General features: G+C 42.4%; 1 protein-coding gene across 1 annotated transcript; it reads right to left on the bottom strand.

Annotated features, from left to right (window-relative positions):
- Positions 1-11153: 11153 nt before the first annotated feature.
- LOC112864897 (olfactory receptor 4S2-like) lies at positions 11154-12216 on the bottom strand. Its single transcript, XM_025927906.2, has one exon. It carries the CDS (start codon positions 12211-12213, stop codon positions 11197-11199), a length of 1017 nt encoding a protein of 338 aa, XP_025783691.2. The 5' UTR covers positions 12214-12216; the 3' UTR covers positions 11154-11196.
- Between the last annotated feature and the right edge of the window lie 570 nt (positions 12217-12786).

Genomic DNA, 12786 nt, shown 5'->3' with positions numbered 1-12786 from the left:
GTAGAATTTACCACACAGAACAGGGCGTGTACAGCCCTTTCAGTGGGGAGACAGGGTTCCCCGCCGCCAGGCCCCACTAGGTCCTCAGCAGTGGTTGAGGGTTCCTCCAGGTTCCTCCAGGACCTTGCTCATAGCCGGCTCCTGCTGTCTCTCCCTCCTAACCCCCCCATCCTCCTTGCCTCTCCCAACCATCTGGAGACTGCGGCTAAATGCTGGCCTGCTTGCCAAGTGCAAAATAACTAATAACAGTTCCAGCACATGCCTGAGCTGTTGACTGTGAAATGCTGTGTTGAAGGAAGGTCAGTTTTCCAGGGAGGCTACTGCTGGTATGTCCAGGTCTGCCTGAGGCCACGACTGTAATGACTTTTCTCCTTAGGCAAGAAAGCACAGATCTGGAGCATATTACCGTTTAATTATTCCTGGTTGAGGATAGAAAGTATTTTGCTTTACAAGCGATGCTTCCTGATGGATGTATGGTGGTAGACAGGTCCGAGTTTGGAGGCCTGAGCTTTTGTTCTTCCCCTGCCCGAATGGACTGAGTGGAAATCACAAACTTTCCTGCTTTTGATAAGCGTTAGGTGGCCGAAAGCTGAAGTTCTCCCCGAGTGTCAGGAGTGGAGTCTGTGGGCCTTGTTGAATACACAACCCTCGTGCCTAAGCAGAGGTGGGTGTGGGTTGATGTCTTGTTGAAGCTGGGGAAGTTTAAAGACCCCAGCCCCTATGAGGGCATCTTCCCAAGGGTGTTTTGAGCCCCGATGTCATCTGGCCATCACACCTTCAACTGGGAAGTTTCTGGGCTTACTTACCCTCATGTCTCAGACTCTGCCTCTCAGCAAAGAGGACGCTTGAAGGTAAGTTCAGAAAGAATAGAGATGACGGTTCAGATTTTTGCAAATACGAATGTGGTTAAAATTTTGATGCTGTAACACTCAGCATATTGCCTGGGATGCATGAAACGTCCAGTAGATGGTAGCTATTCATTTATCAACTTAAATTTTATTGATCATCTATGGGCTGGCAGTGGGCCCTGGGTATGTACAGTTGAGAAAAAAGCAGGCATGATCGCTGCCCCTGTAGAATTTTAGGGCTTACTGGAGAGTCAGGAAGTTTAAAAGGGATTAAACCTACCCACTGACACATTGCAGCTAGACTGAGAAAGGATTGGAAGGGAGTGGCAGAGTGTGCCAAGGCCCTGAGGCAGGAATGAATTTGGCACTTTGAAGAGGGATCCAGGAGACTGCAGTCTCTGGAGCTTAGCTGAGAGGGGACCTAAGAGCACAATATGAAGCCAGAGAGGTAGGCGGGTGATTGGGTCCGACTTCGTGGAGGATGACGATTCCCCACGTCATCCCCCTCCCTTGTCTCTGAATCAGCATGAGGTCAGGCGATTTGTTTTGGTCCGTCGATGTGAGCAGAAGTGACCGTACTGGTCCCGAGCCTAGATCATAAGACACTTCGGTTGATTTTGTTCACCCTCTTGTGCTTCAACCATTGCTATGAAAAATACCCCCACTGGGCAGCTGCTGCCCTGTGAACCTGAGCCCTGGAATGAACACTTGAGTAGCAGAGTTGCCCCACCCAAGCCCAGCTGGGCTGTGCCTCGGAACAGAGCCACCTGGGTCCAGCCCTGCCTAGTTAGCTGGTCCCTTCCATGAGAATGATTTACTCCAGGAGAATCTATGACTTTGGGATCTCTTATTATGTTGCATTTTTGTGGTAATAACTAAAACAGCCTCACAGCTAGTATTTGGTGGAGCTGGGATTTGAATCAACTCCAAGGCTTGGTTCTTAGTCATCTCTTTCAAGAGTAGAAGATTTCATTTAAAATAGTTTTTTTTTTAAAGTTTCAATTTTAATTCCAGTTAGTTAGCATGCAGTGTTATATTAGTTTCAGGTGTACAATATAGTAGTTCAACAGTTACATGCATCACCCTGTGCTCATCACAAGTGCCCTTCTTAATACCCATCACCTTAAAATGGTCCATTTCTTAACCAGGCATTTATAAACAGAACCTGGAGGTATCTATCAGCCTAAATTTTTTACTTTCTCTCAATGACTACCCAATTAGTTAAAACCTAATTTTTTTTCTCCTTGATGAAAAAAAAGTAGCTACAACAGAGTTTTAAATATATTTGTCAAGTTTTACAAAGTTCTTTAAAATGAGCGTGAACCTGAGGCCGGTTTTGAGTCCCTCTTGCTGCTAGCAGTTTGTTAAAAAATGTTGTTTTTAGATGTTAGGTTATGAGCAGTAAAGCTGGAGGAAACAAGGGAGCACCTTCGTGCTTCTGGCTGAGTGTTGCCCTGCCAGGGAGCAGGGCTGGTTGACATCTGCGGAGCAGAAGGAGGAGGCAAGTTTAGTCCATGGTCTCAAAAATTCTGACAGCTCATCCATCCCTTCCGGGGTTTCACAGCTCCTTTCTGGAGCTGGATGTCGATCTCTGGGACTTCTGAGGAAAATCATCCTAGTCACTTTCCTGAAGGCAGGTAAATCCTTGGACCCCAAAACTGAGAAGCGTTGGCTGGGGCAGCCATTTCGGATGTGGCCACTAGATGGCGCCAGAGGACTGGGCGGAGGAAGCCATTCTTGGTTCAACTGTGGGAGGGCGACGGAAGAAAATAGGATCCTTAAAGTAACTAGAAGGCAGAGAGGGGATGCCTAAAAATCAACAGGGTTGAGGAAGTGCCCTTGCCAGCACTCTGTAGCTTTCCCCCTTATAATTTAGTATACAAAAAATTTAGATAAAAAGAAGGGGGAAAATCCCGTGTGGTCTCCAAGCAACAAGATGGCCTCCAATGATACTTACTCTCTGGTCCTCATAGCCAGGTGGTCCCCTTGGGCCTTGTACCAGGGTTGGTCTGTGTGACCAGCAGAATGTAGCAGAAGTGATGGTGTGTTGCTTCTGAGATTAGGTCGTAAACATCTCAGATGTTTAGGTTGTAAACATCTCTGCAGCTCACTCTCCCTAGCAGCCCTGGGAGCGGCCCACGTGGCGAGGAACTGAACCTCTTGCCGGCAGCCAGGTGGTCTTGGAAGTAGAGTCTCCAACTCCAGTCAGGCCTTCAGATGATTGCAGCCCCGGCTTACAGGCTGTCTGTAGCCTCCTGGGAGACCTTGAGCCAGACCTGCCAGCTAAGCCACTCCAAGATTCCTGATCCTCAGAAACTGCTTTGGAGTCAGACGGACCTGATTTGCCTGCTATTCTATAGACAAGTCACTTCGCTTCTTGGAACCTCTAGGTCTTTGTGAGAATAATAGCATTTACTGATAATGCGTGGAACATAATAGCGTTTACTCGTAGCTTTAAATGAGATAATTTGTTCAAAATTCAAGTTTAACTGCTAGCTGCTTTTCTGTATAGGCAGAGGCAGGAAGTTTTCTTGGAGTAGATGTCTTTGTTCTGAGAAGTTAATGGAGCGCCCTGCTTAGTTATGCAGATATAGTAAGTGTAGGAACCTTTTGTTACGATGTCTTTCCTGAGGCAGAGCACAAAGTACCTCTCCCGTTGGTATGCACAATTTTGCACACAGAGCAAGGGGCTTTCTGGGAAGGAAGGACTGAAGCCCCTAACTTTTGGTCTCTGAGATTTGCAATTAAGGAAACCTGTTTTGGTGGTTCCTGGTAACATTGACCATGATCCATCAACATGAATGAATATTAAAAGCTGCAAGAGGGAGCCCTCCATGAGGGAAAGAGGGGCCAGTGTTGGTGATGTAGGTTCAGAAACAGGGTTTGTGTGGGGGCTTGATTTGTACAGTATGTGCTGGCTGTACCAGCCATACTGGACTCCATGACCTTGGGACTCAAGTATGGAGTCCGACCCTGCCATGGTGAGGTCTAGACCTGGGCGGTAGACCCACATCCATCAGATGACCCAGGACCAATTACATGGCAATGACCAAAGACAGTGCCTGGTCAGATTTTTAATTCCTCTCTTCCTACATCGCCTTTGGCAGCAGCAGTCCTTTGGATTGAGAATTCCTCAGTTCTTGGACAATTTGGGATGGAGAAGGGGTCCAGCATTATGTGGGGGAGATAGTGGACTTCTGTTAATAAGGCAAGTGTGGCCTTGAGCTATTAGTTGTGTAGATAAAAAATGTGATTTCATTTGTATTTTCCAGATGGTGAGCTAGAGTGTATGACTTGGGTAAACTAACTGCTGTTATAACCAACAAGTCCCAGAATCTCAATGGCTTAATAGCCATGTCACAATTTAAAGTAGCTGGCACCATTCAAGGACCCAGGCTGGTACAGGTTCCATTCCATCTCACCCAAACCTATGAAGGTCATTCAGAGTGTTAACTTTCTAGCTGGCAGGTGAGGAAGAGAACGTGGAAAACAGTGTGTGGGAGGTTTTTTTTTTTTTAATATTTTTTTCCTAATGTTTATTTATTTTTGAGAGAGGAGACAGTGCAAGTAGGGGTGGGTCAGAGAGAGACGGAGACACAGAATCCGAAGCCGGCTCCAGGCTTCAAGCAGTCAGCAAAAGCCTGACATGGGGCTTGAACTCACAAACGTGAGATCATGACCTGAGCTGAAGTCGGAGGTTCAACCAACTGAGCCACCCAGGCGCCCCTGGGAGGTTTCTATGGGTCAAGTTCGGAAATGACATATATCGTTTTCAGCCACATTCCTTTGACAGGGAAACAGCGTTTAGCTGGGTACCCAGGAAGCAGAGGAGAACTGAGGTTGTTGGTGAGTGCTGGTGTTCTGTGCCATATTGGGCAAGCCAATAGATACAGTGCTTAGCATAGTGCCTGGCACCTAGCAGGGATTCCGTAAATGGTGGCATCTTCCCTCTTTCCAGAGACACCTGTGTGGGGAAGGAGTACTTGGGAAAGAAATGGCCTCTGTGCTTCTGCTTGGGCATGGTGACCCAACTGCTTCTAAATGTCTTGTTTTGTGGCTCTAACAGGGGGACTGGGGGGTGCTGAGTCCTGGTTTGGGTGTACAGTGTGGTTATAGGAGGAGTCTGGTTCATCCGTGTCCTCGCGGCCTCCAGTCACGCTTTTAATTACGTACCTGTAGCTCCTGGGGATCTCAAGGAGGTCAGAGAATTCCCAGCTCTGAAATCCCCCCAAGGGATGACATTACTTTGCTTCTTTGCAAACTTTTCCTAACTCTTTGCCTCAGCTCCTTGGAGTATAATTAGTTGCCAAAGACTGTCATCATGCCACAAAGCTGGGTGCGGGCCACAGAAGATAGATCATAGATCTCACAGAACAGGGAACTAATTGGCTCTTTTCCTTCCCTTGATGATGATTGTAGCAGCAGAGAACTTTTTCTGCTAAATAAGAAGAGGCCGGATATCTGAGTTGTGGAGAGTTAATGGAAACAATTGAGAATACATGCATTTGAACAACAAGCTAGTATTAATTTTTTTACATCTATCGTATCATGTTTGCACAATGGTTTTTAATGTGCTTTTTTTTTCTTTAATGCTTGATATATTTTGAAGCTCTTTTAATAGCAGTATACATAACCTGTATCTATTAGTCACCTTGGGCTGCCATAACAAATACCATACTGAGTGGTTTAAACAACATGAATTTATTTTTCATAGGTCTGCAGACCAGAAGTACAAGATCAGGGTGCTGGTGGGGTTGGTTCCGAGGTGAGGGTTCTCTTCCTGGCTTGCAGAATTGCTTTCTAGCTGTGTCTTCACAAGGCCCTGGGTGGGGGGGGGGCGGTGGGGGTGGGGATTGAGGGGGACCCAGTGCCTTCTCTCTCTTCCTCTTCTTAGAAGCTGCTAATCCTGTCAAGAGGATCCTACCCTCATGATCTCATCTAACCCTAGTTACCTTCCAAGGGCCCCATCTCCAAATACCATCACGGTCACAATGAAGATTAGGGCTTCAACAGATGAATTTCTGGGAGACAGTTCTGTCCATAGCACCATTCATTTTTTTTTTTATTTCTTTAAATTATTTTTAAATTTCAGCTTTATTGAGGTATAATTGACAAATAAAATTGTAGGATATTTAAAGTGTACATTATGGTGATTTGATATACATATACATGTACATTTTGAAAGGATTCCCCCATGTAGTTAATTGATAAATCCATCATCTCACACAGTTATCTTTTTTGGGTGTGTGTGTGTGAGAGCATTCAAGTTTTACTCTCAGCAAATTTCACTTACACTAAACAGTGTTACCAAATTCAGTCACCATGATTTACCTGAGAACCCCAGACCTTATTCTTCTTACCTTCTTATAGGTGAAAGTTTGTTTCCTTTTATCAACCTCTCCATAACTCCTCCTTCCCCCCCCCCCCCCCAACCAGTCTCTGGTAACCACCTCCTACTGTTTCCAGGTTTCTACTGTTTCCATGAATTTGACGTAATTTTTTTTTTTTTTTTGGTTCCACATATAAGTGATACTATGCAGTATTTGTCTGACTCATCTCATTTGGCATAATAGCTCAAGGTCCACCCATGTTGTTGCAAATGGCAGGATTCCATTCCTTTTTATGACTTAATATTCCATTGTATATTTGTGTACCCCATCTTCTTTATCCATTCAACTGTTGATGGATGCTTAGGTTATTTCTTTGTTGGGAGAGGTTTTTGTTTTTTTTTTTTTTGAGAGAGAGGGTACAAGTGAGCAAGGGCAGAGACAGAGGGAGAGAGAATCCCATGAGAGGCAGAGAGAGAGAGAGGGAGGGAGAAAACTGGGGCTCACCCAAAGTGGGGCTTGTGCTCACCTGAAGTGGGGCTTGAGCTCACCCGATGCAGGACTTGAACTCTTGGATTGTGAGATCATGACCTGGGCTGAGGTCAGATGTTTAACCAACTGAGCCACCCAGACACCCCTTTTTTTTTTATTATTTATTATTCTTTTATTAGAAAGAACAAGTGAGCAGGGGAGAGGGGCAGAGAGATTGTGAGAGCGAATCCCAAGCAGGCTACATGCCAGGCATGGAGTCTGACCAGGGGCTCGATCCCATGACCCTGGGATTATGACCTGAGCCAAAATCCAGAGCCAGACACTCAACTGACTGAGCTACCCAGGTGCCCCTGTTGGGAAGTTTTTGATTACTGATTCAATCTCCTTATTAGTAATTGGTTTGTTCAGATTTTGTATTTCTTTATGTATTGGAAGGTTGGAAGGTTGTATGTTTCTAGGAATTTATCCATTACTTTTAGATTGTCCAATTTGTTGGCATGTAATTGTTCATAGTACTCTCATAATCTTTTGTATTTGTATGATATCATTTGCAATTTCTAATTTTTTATTTGAGTCCCATCTTTTATTTTATTTCGTAAGTCTTGCTAAAGACTTACGACTTACTTGTTTTTTGTCAGAAAACTACTTCTTAATTTCATTGATCTTTTCCAATTGTTTTTTAGGTATCTATTTCATTTGTTTCTGCTCTGATCTTTGTTGCTTCCTTCCTTCTACTAATTTGGGGTGTTGTTTCTTCTTTCTTTTCTAGTTTTTTGAGGTATAAAGTTAGGTTGAGATTGTTCTGTTTTCTTAAGTAGATATTTATTGCTATAAACGTCTCTCAGAACTGTTTTTGCTGCATACCATAAGTTTTGGTATGTTGTGTTTCTGTTTTATCCACTCAAGATATTTTTAAAATTTCTCTTTTAATTTCTTCTTTGACCCATGGGTTATTCAGTAGCATATTGTTTGATCTCTGTATATTTATGAATTTTTCAGTTCTCTTTTGTAATTGATTTTTATTTTTTCTTTTATATAATTTTAAGTTTATTTATTATAAACTTATAATAATAAGTTAATTATTCTCTGAAGGGCAGAGAGAGAAGGAGAGAGAATCCCAAGCAAGCTCTGTGCTGACATCATGGAGCCTGATGCAGGGCTAGATCTCATGATTGATTATGAGCCAAAATCAAGAGTCGGACACTTAACTGATTGAGCCATCCAGGTGCCCCTTGTAATTGATTTTTAGTTTCATACCATTGTGGTTGAAAAGATGCTTGATATGATTTCAGTATTCTTAAATTTATTACGACTTGTTTTGTGGTCTCACATGTGATCTCTCCTAGGGAAAGTTTCATGTGTCCATGAGAAGCATGTGTATTCTTTTGCTTTTGGATGGAATGTTCTGTAAATGTTACATCCATTTGGTCTAACATGTAGTTTAACTCCAATGTTTCCTAATTGATTTTCTGTCCGGATGATCTATCTATTGATGAAAGTGGGGTGTTGAAGTCCTCTACTATTATTTTATTGCCATCTCTTTGTCCTTTCAGGTCTTTTAATATTTGCTTTATGTATTTAGGTCTTCCTATGTTGGATGCATAGATATTTACAAATGTTATATCTTTTTGTTGCAATGACTCCTTTATCATTATATAATGACCTTCTTTGTCTTTTATTAAGTCTGGGGCTTAAAGTCTGTTTTACTTAATATAAGTATAGCTACTCTTGTTTTCTTTTGGTTTCCATTTGCATGGAATATTTTTTTCCATTCCTTCACTTTCAATGTGTGTATCATTAAGCTGAAGGGAGAATTTTGTAAGCAGCTTATAGTTGGGTCTTGTTTTTTAATCCATTCCGCCACTCTGTATCTTTGATTGGATAACTTAGTCCATTTACATTTAGAGTACTTATTGATAGGTATGGACTAACTACTGCCATTAATTGTTTTTTGGCTCTTTGTAATTCTTTTCTTCCTTTCTTCTTGTCTTGCTCCCTTGTGATGATTTTCTGTAGTGATGTTCCTTTCTCTTTTGTGGATTCACTGCAGGTTTTTGCTTTGTGGTTACCATGAAGTTTACATAAAATATCTTGTGTTTATAATAGTCTATTTTAAGCTCATAACAACTTAAGTTCAATTATATACTAAAGCTACATTTTTACTCCTCCCCTCATTTTATGTTTTTGATGTCACAATTACCTGTGTATCCATTAACAAATTATTGGGGTTATGGTTATTTTTAGTACTTCTGTCTTTTACCTTTATACTAGAGTTGTAAGTGATTTATTACCTACTGCCATTACAGCACTGGAATATTCTGAATTTAATTGTATTTTACCTTTCAGTGAGATTTATACCTTCATATGTTTTTATGTTACTAATTAGCATCCTTCCAGTTTAGCTTGAAGAACTCCCTTTAATATTTCTTCTAAGGCTGGTCTCGTGGTGGTGATTCCTTTTGCTTGTCCAAAAAACTCTTTATCTCTCCTTCAATTCTGAAAGATAGCTTTACCAGGTCGAGTATTCTTGGTTGGTAGTTTTTTTTCTTTCAGCACTTCGAATATACCATGCCACTCCCTTCTGGCCTGCATAGTTTCTGTGAAAAATGTGTGGATCATCTTATGGGGGTTCTTTTATATGTAACATGTCGTTTTTCTCTAGGTGCTTTAAAGTTTGTCTTTAACTTTTGACAATTTAGTTACAAAGTGTCTCAGTGTGGGTCTCTTTCGATTCATCTTATTTGGAACTGTCTGAGTTTCCTGGGTCTGGATCATCTATTTTCCTTCTTTAGGTTAGGGTAATTTTCATGATTTCTTTGAAAAAGCTTTCTGCCCCTTTCTTTCTCTCTTCTTCTGGGACCCCTGTAATGTGAATATTGGTCTGCTTGATGATATCCTATAGCCCCCTCATGTTATCTTCTCTTTTTCATACTTTTTTCTTTTTGGATGAATTCCACTGACGTGTCTTTGAGTTTATTGATCCTCTCTTTTGCTTGATGTAGTCTGGTATTGAACCTCTATTGAATTTTTCAGTTCAGTTTTTGTATTCTTTAGCTCTGTGATTTCTCTGGTACTTTCTTATATTTTCTTTTTGTTGAAATTCTCACTTTGTTCATGCATCGTTCTCCTAACCTTGGTCAGCATATTTATGACCATTATTTTGAACTCTTTATCAGATAAATCACTTTATTTCATTAAGGCCTATTTCTGGAATTTTATCTTGCTCTTTTGTTTGGCACATATTCCTCTGTTTGTCTGTTTTCCTTGACTCTCTGTTGGTTTCTGTGCGTTAGATAAAAGAGCCATCTCTCCTAGTCTTGATGGAGCGGTGTCTTGTAAGAAATGAACCTAATTATTCAGCCTGGCCTGAGCTTTTGGTTTTCTCTCAAACCTATGTGCAACATGCTTTCTTTGTGTTTAGTGGCTTTCAGTAGATTAGGGTGAGCCACGACCTGTAAGTGTCCCGAAGGGGAGGATCTCATCAAGAAACAGGCTGAATGAAAGCCCGACCCTTAGGCAGTAGCTTTTAAAGTATATAAATAAGCCTCTTTCAGGAAAGACTGGGGAATGGGCATTTTGTCTGTTTCCTTTGTTCTAGGACCTGGTTGAGGAGTGTTTCTTTGTTTGCTGCAGTCCTATGGGACCAGTGAATGCAAGCCCCACTGCCCACAAGAGTCAGGTGAATGAGGGGGCATACTCTGGGAGCAGCCACAAAACCTGGGGCACCAGATAAGCTCCTGCCAGGGGGACACTGATGACCTGGAATGGGCCAGGGAGAGAAGGTGGAGATAGTGTCCACTGGCCTTCTTGGTCTTTAGGGAGGATTGCAGTCAGCCCCTAGATGTGTGCTAAATTAGAAGCCTGAATCTTAGGCGTTGGCTTTTAAAGTATGTAAATAAGCCTCTTTGAGAAGAAGACTTGGAGAGAGACATTTCTGCCTGCTTCCTCTGGCTGAGCCTTGGGGGACCACCCACAGTGTGTCCTCTTGAGCCCGTTAAGAACTGTTTCTTTGCTATAATTTTGTGGGTCTCATGGATGCAAGCCATGTTGGCTTTCAGAGCTCCATACCATTGGCAGAATGCTTTCACCTTCACTTCCACGCCATTCAGTTCTCTATACAACCCTGGGAAGTGGTAGGAAATGTAGTTTACCTCCATTTTAAAATGAGATAAAAGACCAAAGGTTAGCGAGATCAATGTCAGCATTTGTTTTTGGTATCAATCCTGTATGTTTTAATATTATTCTAATATTTTGGTAATATTTCTTCATATTCCTTTATTAGAATATACATGCCTGACATTCCACATCGCTTGGAGGCTATTAGAGGCAACCGTACTATATGTTATGAAATGGACTGTGTTTAGGTGTCAGATTTCTCTGCATAAACATTGAATGCACTCAGGGCCATGAGACTGTCTCTTTGCCTAAAGTCAACTACTAGTGACTGGTAGAATGGGTCCTTTGAAGTAGGTCTTTAGATTTCAAATCCAAGGCTGTGCTATATTGCACTGTTTCTCATGCGATGAAGTTTAAGAGGTGATGACTGACTTGTTTCCAGCAACCCTTTTGGAAACTGGTACAATGCAGGCTATACCAGCCCCACTAAGCTTCACACCAGAGTCCCTCTTATTTCTGTCCAACAACCTCCCGACCCACAGTCTTTTCATGGCATTTTTCACCTCTGTGTTTCTCAGGGTGTAGATCAGAGGGTTTAACATGGGTGTGATGATGGTATAAAACACAGCCACCATCTTGTCCTCAGTAAAAGTGGTGGAAGGCCTTAGGTAGATGAAGAGGCAGGGGACAAAGAACAAGATCACCACTGTGATGTGGGAAGCACATGTAGACAGGGCCTTGCGCCTCCCCTCTGACGAGCGGGTCTTAAAGGAAAGCAAGATGACAATGTAAGAGCCCATAAGAATGACAAAGCAGCTCAGTGAAATCATGCCACTGTTAGCTATCACAATGAGCCCCACCATGTATGTCTCTGTGCAAGCCAGCTTCAGTAAAGGGTGGACATCACAGAAGTAGTGGTCAATCATGTTGGGGCCACAGAACGGCAGTTGTACAGTGAGGATGGTCTGGATGAAGGAATGCACAAACCCTCCTAACCAACAGGTTACCACCAGTATAGAGCAGACCTTCCGGTCCATGATGGTCAGATAGCGCAGAGGCTTACAGATAGCCACGTACCTGTCATAGGCCATCACTGTGAGAATAAAGATCTCTGTGCAGCCAAACAGATGGGAGAAAAAGAGCTGGACCATACAACCAACAAAGGAGATGCTCTTGACTTTGGCTTGGGAATCAATAATCAGCTTGGGGGCTGTAACAGAGGAGTAGCAGATGTCGACAAAGGATAGGAAGCTGAGGAAGAAGTACATTGGAGAGTTGAGATTGGGACTCCTTTGAATAGTCATTATAATGAGAAAATTTCCAGTCATGAGTGTCATGTAAAAGAGTAAGAACAGAAAGAAGCATAGTTGCTGCACTTTCTCATTTTGGGAAAGACCCATGAAGATAAATTCTGTAACATTATTTTCCATGGAAACTAGGAAGCTCACAAGAGGGAAATACAGTGTGACTTTACCTATAGGAAAAAAGTATGAAAGACAATTAGATTTGGGCACATGGTACCATAACATTGTTATTTTTTTTTTTTTTTTAATTATTCTCTGGGGCGCCTGGATGGCTCAGTTGGTTGAACGTCTGACTTCAGGTCAGGTCACGATCTCGCGGTCTGTGAGTTCGAGCCCCGTGGCAGGCTCTGTGCTGACAGCTCGGAGCCTGGAGCCTGCTTCAGATTCTGTGTCTCCCTCTCTCTCTGCCCGTCCCCCACTCATGCTCTGTCTCTTTGTCAAAAATAAATCAACATTAAAAAAATTAAAAAAAAATTATTCTCAAAATTTGTCACTTAAGGTATTGGTTTGGGTAAAGTATGTTTCTTGAAATTATCAGAGATGGACTGTGTGGGAGGAGAAAGAGAGAAAGAGAAAGGAAAAAAGAAAAGTCTGACAGGCTTTAAACAGATTTAGGAATACAGTCTAGGCTCTCCTCCTGTGTCAGTAGTCCAAATTATTGTTGCTCCAGAATTTAAATTAAATCTCTCTGTTAAATTA

This window comes from Puma concolor, chromosome D1, assembly GCF_028749965.1.
Source record: "Puma concolor isolate L17-30 chromosome D1, mPumCon1.1.hap2, whole genome shotgun sequence".
Taxonomy (NCBI): Eukaryota; Metazoa; Chordata; class Mammalia; order Carnivora; family Felidae; genus Puma; species Puma concolor.
The sequence above is the reverse complement of the archived record's forward strand: the minus strand, read 5'-3'. Positions and strand labels throughout refer to the sequence as shown.

Excerpts from the sequence above, each read along its gene's own strand:
- LOC112864897 (XM_025927906.2), bottom strand. The coding sequence starts at position 12,213 with ATGGAAAATAATGTTACAGAATTTATCTTCATGGGTCTTTCCCAAAAT.